The 17,777-nt window shown below is 37.9% G+C and overlaps 2 protein-coding genes across 3 annotated transcripts; one reads left to right on the forward strand and one right to left on the reverse strand.

The window, feature by feature from the left end:
* Positions 1–8,500: 8,500 nt before the first annotated feature.
* Positions 8,501–11,964, reverse strand: LOC149382927 (putative disease resistance RPP13-like protein 1). Of its 2 annotated transcripts, none has more exons than XM_089629593.1 (2): positions 10,003–11,964; positions 8,501–9,813 (listed from the first exon to the last, which is right to left on the reverse strand). In XM_089629593.1, the coding sequence occupies exons 1-2, from the start codon at positions 11,662–11,664 to the stop codon at positions 8,566–8,568; spliced, it is 2,910 nt and encodes a 969-aa protein (XP_089485719.1). In that variant the 5' UTR covers positions 11,665–11,964; the 3' UTR covers positions 8,501–8,565. The 2 variants fall into 2 exon arrangements, with proteins under 2 accessions (XP_089485719.1, XP_089485720.1); XM_089629594.1 differs by having other exon boundaries at positions 9,638–9,829.
* A 2,622-nt stretch (positions 11,965–14,586) lies between these two features.
* On the forward strand, positions 14,587–17,259 carry PPH (pheophytinase). Its single transcript, XM_089629091.1, has 6 exons — positions 14,587–14,728; positions 14,968–15,701; positions 15,927–16,153; positions 16,238–16,429; positions 16,554–16,710; positions 16,856–17,259. Exons 2-6 carry the CDS (start codon positions 14,979–14,981, stop codon positions 17,093–17,095), a joined length of 1,539 nt encoding a protein of 512 aa, XP_089485217.1. The 5' UTR covers positions 14,587–14,728; positions 14,968–14,978; the 3' UTR covers positions 17,096–17,259.
* Positions 17,260–17,777: the final 518 nt, after the last annotated feature.

The raw sequence follows: 17,777 nt of genomic DNA on the forward strand, positions 1-17,777 counted from the left end.
CCAGGGATGTCCCCGCCGCTCCTCTAGACAATGTCTCCTTCCATGAAGAAGATCGTGTCAGAAAATGGAGGTATGTCTATCACAGATCCATTTTTCCGGAAAAAGAATTGTCTAAAGAGGCTCTGAAGATTGATGTGATTATGGAACTCTTGTCCGACGCTCAACTTGGGAAGACTGTCACTGGGATCGGTCCTTATTATCCCAGACTGGTAAAAGAGTGCATCGTGAATCTGTCCTCTGAGATTGACCAGCCCCATCACCCTGAGTTTGGGAAAGTCTATGTTCGTGGCCATTGTTTTGATATATCATCCTCTGCCATCAACGAGTTTCTGGGTAGAGGAAAAATTGTCACTGCTGATCGGCTTCCTTCCTTGGATGAGGTTGCCAAAGAGCTCACCAACGATGATAAGAAGACATGGCCCACCAAGGGTTCCCTGCCGTCCTCAGATCTCTCGGCAAAGTATTCTGTTCTGTACAGAATTGGGATTGCTAATTGGGCCCCTTCCTCTCACGGCTCAAGCATCAACTCCGACCTGGCATGCCTCATTTTCCAGATTGGCACTCGGGCGTCCTTTGACTTTGGGGAGTTTGTTTTCAGTCACCTGGCGAAGCATGCTAAGTCCTATGCAGTAAAGCTTCCTATTGGCTTTCCTTCGCTCCTGTCTGGCTTGCTGGTTGCTCAGAAGAAGGATCTGCTCAGGGCTGACGATGTTGCAGGTAAACCTCCCAGTGAACTCTCTTTCAGTCCTAAGCTGTTTGAAGGGAAACATGCCAGGGACCTTGTCATGCCTTCTGTCGCAACATCTGTCCCGGCTGGTGGTACCATCAAAGTGGCTCCCCTGTCAGAAAATGCCAAGAGCGATATCCTCAAGGGCTTGTTGGAAGAAGTTGCTGCTCTTAAGGAAGTCATTGCCATCTCCTCTCGTAGAAAGACTGCGTGTGAGCGTCTTATCTCTGTCATGACTCTTCCTTCTACCATGGATGGTGCGTCCTCGTCTCAACCAGGTCCTGCCACTGGGTCTCATATCTCTGAAGCCACTGAAGACTCTGATTCTGAAGATGATATGTATGAGGATGATCAGGATACTATTGGTTGATTCGGTTCTGGTCTGTAATATTCTCTGTTCTAGACATCGTTTGCTACTTTTTCTTCAGACTGATATGTTTCGTTTTGGATGTTTGTAAGACAGCTCTATCGTACTTTTTCTGCTGAATGATATGCTGTTTTCCTAGTTCTCATTTCTTTTTCAGGCTTTTATTCCTCCCTCTGTGTTGGTCGATCCTTGCCTTTGGTATCTTTTTGAGGCAATCAGGGGGAGAGGCGTCATGAGGTCATTTATTTTGACTCTCTTTCTGGTGTTGACGCTTGTATGAGAACTGGTCCTGGAAGTGCTTGCCTAAAAAATAGCCAAAGGGGGAGATTGTTGTTACGTGTTTTGTTGGCTTTATTTTTTAGTGCAAGTGGTATGGAAAGATGTCGGATGTTATGTTTCATCTTCTGGATTGACATCTTTCCTCGTGTGTGCAGACAGTTTTTCTGGCAAGTTTCCAGTTTCGACAGATTGCTTCACTGGTGACTTATTGTTGAGTTATTGCCTCGCTACTGTCTTCATTACAAGATATCTGCCTCGCTGGAGCCTTCATTGCAAGATATTCTCCGCTGCTATCTTTATTGCTCGAATATCCTCTTTGATGGAGTCTTTACATTGAGATATTCGCTTGAGGCCGGGTAAGGAAACCCGAGATATCTTCCAGGATTGTCCAGCTGCTATAAAAGCCGTGTGCTCTCCCTTAGCAGCCTTGACACTTTTGATCAAACACTCAGAGCTCTTAGACGTGCAAGACCGGCGGACTGGGAGGCTGTGTGTTTTGGTTTTAAGTGGTGTACTCTCTCAAACACTATTCTACAGATTGAGTGTATGTGAGATTTGGGTTCTTGTGCTTTTCGTGATTGAAGGTTCACGTGCTTCTGAAGACTGAAGGTCAACCGAGCCAGGAGGTTGCTCGAAGGGTGGAATTGAGACGGAGCTCAAATTCAGGGGGAGTCCCTGTCTAGGTGATCACTGGTAGTAATAGTCTCTAGGTTTTATTGATTTGTTGATTGTAATCAGATATAACCTTGTGTGTACTATTGACTACAAGATAGTGAAAATCCTTTCCACTGGCAGCGTGCCCCCAGACGTAGGTGTGTTTCACCGAACTGGGTAACCATATCCTGTGTACTTTATTTCTGCACTTTTGTTGTTTATCCATATCTGTGTTCAAACAAGTTGTCGGACACATTGTCAACACATTGTGTGCGACATCTTGCCTTTGCAACTAATCAGAATTTCACATTGTAAATAAATATCATAAATAAATTCGTAACCTTTAACGGAATTGAAAAGCATAACTTAAACCATGAAAAATAAAACCTTGGGTTTGGATAATTGAAAAACTGAAAGCAAAGCGGAAGTATTTTATTTTCGAAAACAGCAACCATAACCCAACCCTTTCACCATCGTCGCCGCTTATCCACCCTATTCACTTGCTCATAGGTTGTTTACCTACAACACAGACGTATATTTTTTTCGAAGAGTTGAGCTTACGCTCAACGAGAATAATATAAAGCTCACAAAATAAAAAGAGTAATGCAATGCATGAACCGGTTATTAGTATTTTAAAACTAATTGATGACTTGATCTTTCTTTTCTTGATTCTATCAACTTTTAGTTCGGGGTGCCCCTAGGGTAGTCGTACCAATTTTAGTGCACATTTTAGAGACGAAGATATGGGGTTGCAAGGTCCCACACTTCGCTCTATCTAATAAACATATTAGGGCCTCGGCCCGAGAAATTTCCCCATTTGGGCCCGTAAGTCGGCTCGAGAAATTCTCCTTAAGACCTCCGTAGCTCGAGGCGGTACGACTCTCTTGCTTATCTTTATCTTTTCACTTTTTTATTTATTTATTTTCGTTAACGAAAGACGTATGACATAAAATATACATGATAACATGACTAGAAATAAGAACATGATATAAGTATTCTAATTTATAACATATCACCACATAACATACCATACCATATCATATCATCACATAACATACCATACCATATCATATCATAAACTCAGCATATCATCACATATCATTCATAATTTATCACACATATCAAAACAATCGACATATAAAGTCACATAACACAACTAAAACAGATCACATAGTCACTAATTTTTATTTTCGAACAAATCCGTGTTGTAGTGAGATTATTCTCACATTCGTTTCGGAAAGTACGATCGTTGATCGTGGACGGCTCGGAAAAGCCAAGCGGCTCGGAGCCTATTTAGAGCTACGAATTTTCAAACAAAGAGAGAGATGAGGGAGGGAGAGCAGAGAAGAAGCGTGAAAAGAAAATGATGAGATGTTTATATATAGCTTAATTAAACTCTAAAAGCCCAAAACTAATCCTACTTCTATTCCTAAAATAATAATAATAATAATTATTATTGTTATTATAAAGCATACGAATTGTACACGTTATGTTATATTATATAAGACCACATGTATATATTACTTGGAATATATTATTATAATATATATATATATATATATATATATATATATGACCTTTAATTTATAACTATGATATATATATATATATATGTAAACTATGTATATTTATACATGATTTATTTATTATATATATAATTTATATATATATATATATTATATCCATATTTTGTAATCTAAAGAGTATATTAAATTAAAAAAAATACTCTAAAACATACATAAAATAAAAACTTCAATAACTACCACATAAAAAAATCATTCACTACTACTTTATTAAAAAAAAAAAATTAACGTCACTCGAACACCAAAATTTTAGCTTTTTAATTAAGCTTAAAATTTGATATTTCACACCGCCGATACTCGATATATCCGTAAAATCAAAACCTCGATATAAGTATTGTTATCAATATTTTACACCTTGATCTGCATCTGCGAGCTAGATACGATGTAATAAATGCTCGGAATAGATAGTCCTCTGATCTAATTTGGTCAAGTCCTTGCCAATTTTAAGCATATTGGTCTATGATCTAATTGGAATTTGATCACTAGACGATTGAATATTTCCAATCATTTCTCGCGAGACTTATGTTACATACATGTGGGGTATAAAACTCTCGTAACCCAGAATCTATACTCTATAAATATATGATTAACTTGGATATTGATACCATAGTCATGATGGCCAGGAAAAGAAAATGCAAATATTTATCTCTTTATCATCCGGGTACTACGAATGTTTGTTGATGATCATTTTGAAATTTATGCTTTGTCGTCCGTTAAATACACCATCAATTCTTAAAGCGAGAAAATAGGTTATTATGAGAGACCGCACACTTTTTTTTTTTATATGTCCTGTCATCCATAATAAATGAGTGCTATTTATAATAATAGCTTTCAAACTTCAGCTGTATAATTAACACTATCATTTTATAGTAATATTATAAGTTGCGTAGAAAATATGAGTGGAGAGGAGATGGGTCCATAAAAGGGTACAAAATAGACAAAGAAAAAAATAAAAAACTTTTCCTGCAATATATGTAGAGGATTGCGATCATTTAATAAGCCCTACTCAAACCCTTTTATATCTGATTCATCTGTCAAATGGTCTACAGTGTTTCTCTTTTTTGTATTGCGTCTGTCAAGTGGCTTTTATAGTAAGTGTAATTTTTCCCAGTCAAATCACTATATTTAACGCAGGAGTCCATAGCCAGTCTTTTTAGGTTAATAAGCTGGACATAAAATATTGGTAACGCTTATGAAGCACTAAAAAACTTGATAAAACATTTAAATGAACTTTTATAACAATATTATTCATCTTAACATGTTATTTCATACCAAAAAAAAAATAACAAGTTTGTACGGCCCACTGAAATAGTACAATGAACTAAATTGTAGTATGATTTTCAGAATTTTTTAAAACAAATTAAAAAATCAAATGATCTTTTATTTTCAAGTTTCAAAAGAACGTGAAGGACTTTTTACCAGAACTAAACTAGCCGCCAAAAAATTATGTTGATCAAAGGTTTTTTGTAATTAACCATAAAATAAAATGTCATATTCCCGGATATTAAGGTGGGCGGTTTCTAAAGTTAATTTGCTACTTTTGACTCTTTTACTAACACGTCTCTAATAAGTTACATGTACTTGATAAATCATAATAACACCATTACCAAGCATGTTAATATACTACTTTCAAAGTTAATTACGTACTTCTGTTAAAACCATATTGCTTATATAATCATTATGATTAAATAGAAGACAAACTCGTGTCTCTCGTCCAAAATATTTTCTAAATTCTAACCAAGATTTTATCGTTGCAATTGATTATATGAGTTTCTATACATACACGGACAGTGTGATTTAGTATATTAAGGACATAATAAGATCAGTATGAAAATATGAAAGAGAGTGGTTTTCAGGTTTTGACGAAGATATATGTGAGAATTCATATTTTGATGACAAAGTGGAGTTGCCATTTATAGTCGAGTTGAGAATTCAAATGGGAAAAGATGGTCATAAATGTGTGAGAGAGAAGAGAGAGTGGAAAAGAAGAGGGACAAAGTTGGAGAAATAAAAATAATTAATATTAGAGTATAAGAGCAGTAAGACCATGTGCCAATGTGTTTGCATGATATGTCTCACGGTCTCACCTGAATTTTATGGGACAAAAAAGGCCTCGCTCATTATGGCTTCATATGCATTTATCATATATTTATATATTTTCAATATATTGCTCTTGCTATCGTGGATGTGACAAAGCACTATTGCACTTGTTGATGGTAATCTAAATGAATAATGAACTATTTTTGGGCGTTACATTATAGGAAAAATGGTATGAACTAGCCAATCCCAAACTATTATTTTTGCAAAATAGTCATAGTTTCATTTGTTTGGTAAAATGACCATCTCTCAAATAGCCATCTTTCTAGACCACGCCGCGTCGCGCGTTGCTCGCCAGAGCCCCCGCGCCACCACTCTCATCGGAAAGCGGACTCTCGCCGAGTTCCAGTCTCACCAGGCCTACGGCGGAGGACTCGGAATCCCTAACCAGGCGAACTACCTCCGCTCCGTGAAGCCCAGGCTGTACCAGCACTCCTCTCCGCGATCTCGCCGCCCTCGCCGTCTCCGTCATCGCCGCCTCCGGTGACGCCGTCTCCGTCGAGTCTTCTCCCGCAGCGATCCGGTTTCGCCGCCGCCGTCGGAGCGATCGGGAACATCGCGAGCGTCGAGGACGCAAGAATCGCGTCGCCGAAGAAGGAGATGTTTCGGTTCTGCTTCAGATCCTCGATTTCCAGATTGTCATTAAATTTAATCCTGCCTCGATTTATTTTAATCCAGCCGTCATAAACCTTACATTATGTCTTTATAGTTCGTTGGGATTAAATTTAATCCAACCTAGATTAATCTTACTTTGGCTAGTTTGCTTATAGTTGACAAACTATGGCTACTTTGCAAAAGCTTAAGTTCTATTTGGCTATATAGCCGCTTGACCCTACATTATATTGTTGGTATTAGGCTTTAATTGACTTTTGGAAATATATATATATATATATATATATTTAAATGGTGACTCAAATTTGTTTAATGTGTCGTTTTAGGCGTAATAAAAACAAATTAATAATTAATATAGAAGCACATTTGACTTATTTGAATATATTTTAGTCAATCAATTTTCTCAACTAATGCTCTTTTAATATGCATTAATTTGTAACATTCAATCGCCACCACCATAAGAGCACGATTTTCATCCACTATGTAAACTTCAATGAAAGACGACGAATGAGAAGTGCTTGAATCGCCATGGTAAATCGAGTCTGTCCCTTCCGATGATCAGTTTTTCAACCGCCATGAATCTGCCTCTGCACCATCGAAAAATCTCGAAGACTCTCCGGACTCGCTGTTTCCCTCTTCCTCGGCTTCCACTCCATCGACTCCCACACCGTTGGAATATCCTCCGACGGCAAACTCGCCTCCGGCGAGAGAGGCTACAGCTCCGGTTGTGGATGGCGCGTAGGGCGGAGTCCGATGCGATCAACTCTTGGAGATTATGGATCATCGCGACAGTGCCCGGCCGAAGCTTCAACGACGAGGCTCGCTCAAGGGTTGAGATTCCCCAGAGCTCGTCCCACGGGGGCTTCCCGGTGTAGGATCCAGGTTCAAAGGCCGAGGCTGAGGCGGAGGGAAAAGACGGTTGTTCTACTCCTCCTCAGAATCAAGATGGCGTGGTGGAGGCGGGCTCAAAGTTCTTCTATAGAGTTTGTGGCATTGGAGGCGTGCCTCGATGCTGAGTTCCGTGTTTTGGAAAACGAAGTAAGTTATCTTCGTCTGCTTCAACGTTGGGTTTGATGTGGCTTAGTGTTCTCCGCTGTATACATTGTTTATTTTTAGTTTATTTGTGCTAATGCCAATAGGTTTGTGAGTTGCTTAAGTCCATTTATGGATTAAAGCAAGCATTCAGGTCATGAAATATTAGATTCGATGAAACTGTAAAGAGCTTCGGCTTTGAGCAGTCAATAGATGAGCCGTGCGTTTACAAGTTAATGCACGAAGGTAATGTTGTGTTTCTAGTACTATATGTCGATGATATATTATTCATAGGTAATGATGTGAGTAAGTTATCTGAGGTTAAGGTCTGGCTGACAAAACAATTCGATATGAAGGATCTAGGAGAAGCCGCGTACATTCTGGGGATTCAAATCTTTCGAGATAGGAAGAACCGAACTCTGTCGCTCTCTCAAGCATCTTATATTGATAAGGTGATTGATCGCTTCTCGAGGCAAGACTCCAAGAAGGGCCAAACAATCTTTAGGCATGGAGTCTCAAAGTTTATTTGTTTAAATATTGGTAAATTTGTTTCAGGCAGCGGCGAAGTCGGATCGGTTTCGTTCGCGACGGCGAGCGTGAAAGGCAAGCAGAATCAACAGCGGAATATTTGTGTTAATTTCGGCAAAATTTAAGCTTACTATTGGCTAGTTAACTATAATAATAATAATAATAATAATAATAATAATAATAACAACAACAACGTGGCTTGTATGGCTAGTATTGAGAAGTTAAGGTTTGAGCATCATCATGTAGAGGTTGCGTTTGGTTTTAGAAAAATATGGCATCATATAAATAAAAATATTAATAATTTTATTTAATTTTTAAGAACATGTCTATTTTAGTTTTTTTATTATAATATATTTATTTTACCAAACGCTAAATCAACTTTTGTTATCAGCAACAACTGTTTTATAAACAGTTTACCAAACATCTGTTAGTAAAAAAAAAACACTTTTTTTAAAAACAAAGCTATGCCAAACGGGACCAAAATCGGATTCAGGATCAAACCCTTTTTTATATATATTTTGTACAAATATTTTTTTTTCTCTTCCTTTGAGAAAATTCTTGTTACAGTTAATCACTACTTATTTTGCTGTTTGGTGAATTGCCTGCCTTGGCACTCAAGTGTCTCTCACTCAAAAATTTATATTAAAATTGAATGATACATAAAAGAGAGCGGTACATTACTAAAATTAAAGAGAACATGTGACCCTAATAACCCTGATGAGGCAAACCTTGTGCCAATCTAGACCTGTTCCCATTTTTAGCCTCGGTTCTAGAAGACCACACTCGCGGACCTCCAAATAGGAAATAGACGCGGGTAGGCCTTCCTCGGGCAAGCACTCGAGTTTGGGGCACTTTACGATTTTGAGCTTATCAAGCGACGCGAGGTGTTGAAGGCCTTTCCCGTTAAGGGCTTTGAGATTTGGTGCATCCTCGATCTCGAGACTTTTTAGAGTTTTCGGAATCAACCCCTCCTCGGGGAACGAATCCATTTCCATGTCCCCAAAAGATACAATTTTCAAATGTCGGAGCTCCACGAGACCCCACTGCGTTCTCTGCGTTACAAGCTTCTTGCACTCGAATATTTCAAGCCACTTCAAACTCGAGGGTAGTGGAAATCCCGATAATTCCAATTCCGAACAATCTTGTATGCATAAAAGTGTTAGGGAAGGGAACGCAATGTTCATTTCTCCATGCCTCGGAAGTAAAGCCTTCATTTGTGGGCATCTGATGATATAGAGCTCCCTGAGGCTACGAAACGAATCGAATATCGGTAGTTGGCTACAACGCGCACAATCAACAAGTCGCAATTCGATTATATTACTGAATGTAGCACCGTCGGCTACCCAATCCGAGAGCTTGGTACCATTGTACCCCTCAATCGAAAGCCTCTTCAAGTTTTCATGAGGCTTGAGCGCGTTCAGAATATCTTCATCTTTTCTCGGATTCCCAGTGTCAACACACCACTTCAGAGTCAGCTTACCAATGCTCGACTTCTTCTCGAACTCAGCATCCAAGATGCATTCCAGGTCAACAATGTTTTCAAGCCCAACAATTTCGAGACTTCCGTCTGGACGATAGTGAGAGAGGTTCTTCAACTCCCATAGCTTAGACCCGTCGAGCTTATCGTTCAAAACTAGCTTAGACAATGTTCGCAAGCCTTTCAAGTTCCACTTGCGCATTGACATATTTTTCAGGCAAGGCGTATCACTAATGTCGAGGTGTCGTAAGTTCACCAGGCTTCCCATTTCAAGTGGTAGCTCAGCAAGAAATGCACATCTATTCAATAGTAACGTATGTAGATGTTCGATACAACAAATAGTATCGGGTAAGGTTCTGATATCAGTGCGAGATAAATCCAAGTACCTTAGATTCTTTAGGTTTCCAATTTTGGCAGGAAGTTCAGTGAGCAATGGACACCCATTCAACAATAGTGTCTGTAGATTGAAGAGACTGCAAATCGTATCAGGTAACTTATTGATCCGACTATAGGATAAATCTAGGTACCTAAGATGCTTTAACTTTCCGATCGAATTTTGCAATTTCGTTTTAGAAGAATAGGACAAGCAAAGCACTCTCAGGCATCTAAAGTTCTTTACCAATAGATCATGATTCACTTCTCTTACCATGTAGTAATATAGTTGCGACGATGCTAGGTAAGTTCGTAAGCATTTCGCCTGGCACAAGTCTCCAAAGCTACCTGTATCGGGGAGTTCCTTGTCGTACAAGAAATGCCGCGTCTTCGTGGTGATGCCACGCGAAATTTTCTCTCCTCCTTCGCTAAACCTAACGCAAAAGCTTTTTCCCAGCACAAAAGTGGCTAAGTCGTGCACCAGGTCGTGCATAACAACGCTAGATTCATCGTTTTCGCATCTCTGAAATAGTGACCTCGAGATCAATGCATTGAAATACTCCTCTCCAACATCTTCCATGTTCTCTCCTTGCAAAATCCCTTCAGCCATCCATAATAATATAATCTTTCTCATCTCGTACTTGTAATCCTTGGGGAAGATTGAGCAATAAGCAAAGCAACGCTTCAGATGCGATGGGAGGTAAGTGTAGCTCAGCCAGAGAGAAGGAAGGATCTCGTCGCTGTCTCGTTTACGCGAATCCCACACTTCACTTCTCAAGACCTCTTCCCACTCTCTGGGGTCCGACACCGAAGATAGAAAACCCGCGAGCGACGTTACGGCCAGAGGAAGCCCTTTGCACTTATCGACAATCTTTTTACCCACTTCTTCGAGACGTTCATCCCCAACTTTATCTAAGCCGAGGAAGGCGTGCCTTTTGAATAATCGCCAACAATCTCCGTCCGACAAAGTTTGGAGTGGGTGGGACCGAAGACCGCCCATCCTTGACGCGACGGTTTCGCTACGCGTTGTCACGATGACCTTACCTCCACAACCCGACCCCGAACCGAGGCAACTCTTCAACGCGTTCCAAAGATTGTATTTTTCGTTCCACACATCGTCGAGCACGACGAGAAAAAAGCTTTTCCCGTTCAGAAAAGACCCCATTTCGTCTCCGAGCTCGCCCAACTCCCGAGACTTGCTTTTCCTGCCAGCCAACCCTTCGAAGACTAGTTTCGCCAGCCTTAACACGTCAAAGTCGTCGGAGACCGTGACCCACGCTCTATGCTCAAAAAATTCCTTCACTCGATCGTCGTTGTAAACCATCCGAGCGAGGGTAGTCTTTCCAACCCCACCCATCCCCACCACCGGGACCACAGAGATCTTCTCGTCACTAGCGTCACCGTCGACGAATAACAACCTGATCAGAGCTTCTTTATCGCCGGCCCTTCCATAAAATTCGGAAGAACTCCCGATTAGAGGAGCCGGAGATCTCTGTAGAAGCCGCTTCCCTCGAACTCCTTCCTTGAGACCGAGACGGTCCTTTTGGTCCAAAAGAAAGTCCATCTTTGCGATCAGTTTCTCTATCTTCCTCTTCACCATGGCGTCATCAAAACTGCCGAGTCGAAGACCCAAAATCGGGACGCTTTTCCTCTGCCCCGAGGCTGCGCTAGTGTTGATATCGTCCACGATGTCTTCGGCTTCGGAGAGAAGGTGATTGAGCATGTCGACCCAGCTCTTGACGTCGGAATCGGCGACTTGCTTGTCCTCGGCGTCGTTCAGAAGCTTGTTCGCCGACCACAAAGTGACGTTGAGCTTCTCCAACGCCTCGGCCGTCGAATCGCCTCCAAAGAACTTGAGAACCTCCGGCGAAACCAGCCTCTCGGCCACAGCCTCCAAGACCGCGGAGAGCATAGCTCCGACAATTGTTTCAGCCATGGTCTGATTTCCTTAAAAAAAAATCACAATTAAAAGAGAGCGTAAAGAAAAAATAAAATGACTGAAATCAACAATTAGTGGTACCGTTATTAAAGTATCATAGCTCAACAAAAGGAAAATGGAAACCTCGGTCTAGAACTTCGATCTTATATTCCGTTTTTTTATTAGATCATCAACAATATGAATAAAGTGATTGATTCAATTATATAAATATTAGCAAAATAGAGAGAGATAGATGAGAAAAGTTGCTTACTTTACTAGATGATCAGATACGAAAATGGTTGACTGGTAATTTCCAGATCAAAGTGTGTATGAGAATGAGAGAGAGAGAGAGAGTAGGTGTCTAAGTGATATATCTCCGGCAAAGATACAATTAAAAAGTTTAAGAACTTATGTGGTTCAATATTTTATTCCATTAAAAAAAAAAGGAATAGTCTGCCAGCAAATTCATTGAAGTCTACCTAGTGCTATTAATTAATTCATCCCTTTAGCGGTCATTTGTGGTTATCTTATTGAGCAGTCAAATATTGGCAAAAAAGAAAGGTTCATTGACCAAAAGAGAAGATACCAAATTATCATTCAAAATCAAAACTATGTCATTAGTATGGAAAAATACGGGTGATAAGATATTGAGAGAAAATATCGCAAATCATCCACTCCAACGCAAAAAAAAAAAAAAGAAAAAAAAAGTTAAATATTATATGTATATAGCGTGTTGAGAGGGCAAACAAAACGAGGACCACCAATATCTTTCCTGATAAAATATGATATGAATTAGTTGTTGATTAGAAAAAATATTTGTCTCACATAAAAAAAACGTGGGAGGGTCTGAATGGGATATCTCACGGTCACCTTTACTACAACCGGCCAGATGTTGAGATTTCACTGAATGCTTGTGAATCGTCGTCTATGTAGAAGAGCCCACTTTTATTTATTTTTATTTTCTTATATATATTTCGGTGTAGCAAACTATTTATTTACATATTATATGTGATAATTTGCGATAAAATTTAATATCTTCAATATTATAATGAATTTTTTAAAATTGATTTCGCGCATGTTCGTCATAAATCATCAAAAATAGTGGGAAGAGTGAAACTGAGAGAATTAGTAAGATAAAGAAGTGAGAAAATAGTTGAGGAGTATTTTATCCATAAATATAATAAAAATTCAATTTTAAATAGAATGCATGGAGTCCACTCTTAATACTATTTAGTCTACAAAAGGAAAATGTTATTTTAATGTTATATTTTTAGTAAAAAAAAAGAAAATATCATAGATAAATTTCTCAATAGTTATATTAAGATAATTCTACTCGAAAATAACTAACGATATATTAAGTATTATTTGAATTTTTTTATGTTGATGTATAGTATTTTAAATTATATTATTATATAGAACATATGTTGAATTTTTATTTTTATTTTTATTCTTTTATGTATGAATATATGTTGATATTCCCATTAAATAACTGGTGTTTTTAATGATCGGTAAAATCAATATTTTAAATAATTATGAAATGTTTTCTATTATGGATATTTATCTCATTGCTCTTATCTTATGTTTACATATAGAGATTCTTATATTGTATTTTTATTAATTTCTTTTTGTTTTAGACTTCGGTATCTAGATGGACCAATAGGGATTCATGATTAGATTTTAAGATATCAAAGACACACACGCGAAAAATCCGAAATGTGAGATTCTCATCAATTAGTTAATTTTATTTTTTAAATAATAATTTTATGATATTTTTAGCAGCATTTATAGTGATTAATATTATAATTTAAACGTTTTTTAGATTAAATTAGGTAATTAGTCAACTAAAATATTTGTAATTGTTATATCTTAAATTTTATGTAAATAATCATAAAGATGAAGTGACATTTCTGATTTGTCTTTTTATTGAAATAAAAAATGGGGTACTTACGTCTTTACACGTGTAAATACATTAATATCACTATTTACTTAAGATTTACGAAACGTGAGTTATATAACTATGTGAAACTGTAAATGATTATATATTAAACTTTTTTTAATGGCTTTATAATATCAGACTGAACTTTTGTAGTTTGATGAAGAGTAAAGTTTCCTTCATGTTAGATTAAAAGCAAAAAAAACCTTTATGTAGAGTTTTTTTTCTTCATGATTCAAGGAATATTTTTTAAACCTGCCCATTTTAAAAATTATATAAAGCATAAAATTGACTCAGAACTAAAAGAAGAGATTCAATTAACTTAGGTTAACCTTTAACCGAAAATTTAGGTTAAAGGTTAACCGTTTAACCGATTTTTTTTAATTAGGTTAACCGAAATTAACCGAATTAACCGAATTATTTTAATATATTTTATTTAATATTTAAATTTATTTAAGAAATTAATGCCTTTAATTTCATTATAATTAAATTAATTAGTAAATTGATATAATTAATTTTTAAAAAATTATTATAAATTCTTATATAAATTTTAATAAATTTCAGTTTAACTAAATTAAATTTTGTTAATAGATATTATTAATTATAATTAAAGTTAAATTAATTAATTTAATTTGAAAAATAATATATTTTATTTTTTTTATTTAATAAGTCTTATAATCTAGGTTAACCGAAAATTAACCGGTTAAAATTAACCGAACGGTTAATTTTAACCGAAATCGCGGTTAAAATTAACCGTTCGGTTAATTTTAACCGGTTAATTTAGGTTAAAAAATAAATAAAAAAGATTAGTTTAACCGAATTTGCATCTTTACTCAGAACCGAATTCCACAAATAAGTCACCAATTACCTAAAAACTAACAAACATATTTGACTATATATGCAAAGGGCCAGTTTATTCAAACATATTTTTCTATGTATTTTGAAGAAAAAATCATTTTAATTTTATTACTAATATTTTTGGTGTTCAGAGGAATACAAAGCTTGTAAGCAACTAATAACCAATAACCAATAACCAATAACCTTTCTTTTTCTCTCACTCTCTAGATTTTGTCATAATCTTTCCATAACACTCCCATACGCCTGGAACTCTAGAGAAAATCAAATGACTCTTCTCTCTGCAAATTGAAGGTAATTCAAACAAATTATAAAGCTCTGAACTTTATAATCATTTTGCTACTGGTATGGCTATGTTTGGTTTGTTTCTAATTTTCTTACATGATTTTTCTTTTCATGGTTTAGTTCTAAGCTCTTTGTTGCTTGAAATCTTTATTTAGTCGATCAAGTTTGTAACTTAATGTTCAAAGCCCAACATTCAATCTCTTTAGCAAAGTAAAGTGAAGATTGATTTTGTTTGTTGTTAATTACAGACCAAAGACTCATGGCCATGGAAATTATTTCATACAGCTCTTCGTCGTGTTGCTATCCTGTGAATCAAGGTCGGAATTTGGGTGGTAAAAGCTCAGATTCACAATCCAAAGTCTCCAACTTTAGAAACCCTAGGTTGTTATCAAGTGCTAAATTAATTTATAAAAGTGGGAATTTGGGGCTTTACAAACCAGACAGACTTTTCTTGAGAAACTTTAGGAGTTTAAATTCCAAGGTTTTAGCTGGAAATTACGACGGATATGTGATCGGAGCGGACGATGAAGCAATAAGTATTTCCGGTGGGAGAGAGGGATCGGCGACTAGGGTATTGATCCCGGGTTTGCCCGAGGAGTCCGGCGAATCTCCGGCGGAGATCATCGGCTGTTTTTGGGAGTGGAAGCCCAAGTTGAGAGTACACTACGACAAGGCGGGTTGCGAAAACGCGAACTCTCCGGCGGTGTTGTTTCTCCCGGGATTTGGGGTCGGCTCGTTTCACTACGAGAAGCAGTTGAAGGATTTGGGCCGGGACCACCGAGTTTGGGCGTTGGATTTTCTCGGGCAAGGCATGTCAATGCCGTCGGAAGACCCTGCTCCGATGGGTAAAGAATCCGGCGGCGACGATTCAGAGAGGAAGGACCGCCCGTGGGGTTTCGGGGACGAGACCGTGCCGTGGGCAAGCAAACTCGTTTACTCTCTCGATTTGTGGAGAGATCAAGTTCAGCATTTCATCGAAGAGGTACGATTTTCATCCTTAAAGGTTCAGTCTTTAAGTTAGGGTTTAGTTCCCAGTTCCCCCACATGTTCCCACAATATTTGGGGAACCAGAAACACTTAACAATTACTATGTGGGTAGTTTTAGAGGGGTTAGAACTTGAAAATATTGGAAATTTAAGAGTTCTTAGGTAAAGTTTCAATCTTTATTGCGGTATTGAATTTTGATCCGATCAATTATTCGTCACAGGTCATTGGAGAACCTGTGTACGTTGTAGGAAACTCGCTCGGAGGATACGTTGCGTTGTATTTGGCGGCATGTAATCCTGGCCTAGTAAAGGGCGTTACTTTACTCAATGCAACCCCTTTTTGGGGATTCCTACCAAACCCATTGAGGTCCCCGAGATTGGCGAAGCTCTTCCCATGGGCCGGAACGTTTCCTTTACCTTCCCGAGTCAGAAAGCTCACCGAACTTCTGTAAGTTTTTGGGGATAGAGATTTATATATCGTCCCAGAGCGCATATCTAATCGGGTACTTTTATTTCTATCGATGTAATTCAGGTGGCAGAAAATAAGCGATCCGAGTAGTATCATAGAGATACTCAAGCAAGTCTACGCAGACCACTCGACCAACGTCGACAAAGTGTATTCACGTATCGTCGAAACGACACAACACCCGGCCGCGGCTGCGTCTTTGGCCTCTATCATGTTCGCTCCGCAGGGTCAACTATCGTTCGACGACGCTCTATCGAGGTTGATTAGTTAATAAAAATGTGAATTGAACCTTATATATGAAAGAGTTTTTTTTTTTTTTTTTTTTTTTTTTTTTTTTTTTTTGTTAAAATTTAAAAAATAATATTCGATTTGAGCCTTGTAGATGCCAAACGAGCGATGTGCCAATATGTCTCGTGTACGGGAAAGAAGACCCGTGGGTGAGGCCAGTTTGGGGTCTTCAGGTGAAACGCAAAGTTCCCGAGGCTCCATATTATGAGATCAGCCCGGCCGGTCACTGCCCACACGACGAAGTTCCTGAGGTATAGAGATAGCCTATTAAAAATCTAGTTTCTTTTTAGTGCGAATTCCGTGAATTATTATACGAGTGGCATTTTAATCCATAAATTATAATGTCGGATTTTTTTTGTTCTATGAGATTTTTTTACTGGTAAATGAATCATACAGGTTGTGAATTTTCTGTTACGGGGGTGGATTGGAAACCTCGAGACCGATGGTTCGGTCGAATTACCTCTACTCAGCGAACAAGAAAGTAATGCCTTCAATGCTTTGAGCGACTTGGAATTTCCTAGAGACGGGTTGCAGAAATCGGTCAAGGTCCGGTTTTTCGGTTCCAAATTCTCGTTTTGGAACTTGATGAGCTCTTTTGCCCAAGCTCACTTGGGCGGCTTAGAATTCAAGTTTTAATTTAGGCCTTTCCTCCAGGGACTCATGTAAATACCATATTGTAATTGTCACTATTATGATATATATATACACACTTAAAAACACTTTCCTTGTTAATACTTGAAGAAAATAAGTAATAGATTGTTTATATAGTTCGAAATGATAATGTCATTTTTTTGAATCTATTGAATCTCCTCACACAACGACAGCGGAAGTTGGAAAATACCAATGCAATCTAATACTATTTCTGTAACAAAACCATAAAAGTTTCTTTCTTGTTGAGCCTGATTAGGGCGTATAGTCATTGTTGATCCAATATACTCTTGGACCTCTCATAGAGGCAATCGAAATGGTCTTAAATGTCTGACGATTGTTCGGTGAAGTTTTACAGAACAACAGGCTGTTATAAACAAAGAGTAAATGGTTCACTGTGGGGCAATCTCGGTTACATCTTGAGCTCATGAACGATCCGTCACTGATATCTCGCTCCGAGTGCCGGATATCATTGGTGTTTTTTTTTTTTTTATTGTTGTTACTTTGTTATATTATTCGAGTGATTATTCAAGAGATCTAGGTTTGATCGGAAATTATTGATTAATGCTTGATGTTATATCTCTCCAGGTTGACGAAGATGCATGAGCTATTATTGATCTTTCAATTACAACTTTCAGACTTTTATTTGTGTTTTTATTTTATTTTTCCA

Source organism: Urtica dioica, chromosome 10 (assembly GCF_054948205.1).
Source record: "Urtica dioica subsp. dioica isolate 48M chromosome 10, U.dioica_male_clone48M_v1_H2, whole genome shotgun sequence".
NCBI lineage: Eukaryota > Viridiplantae > Streptophyta > Magnoliopsida > Rosales > Urticaceae > Urtica > Urtica dioica.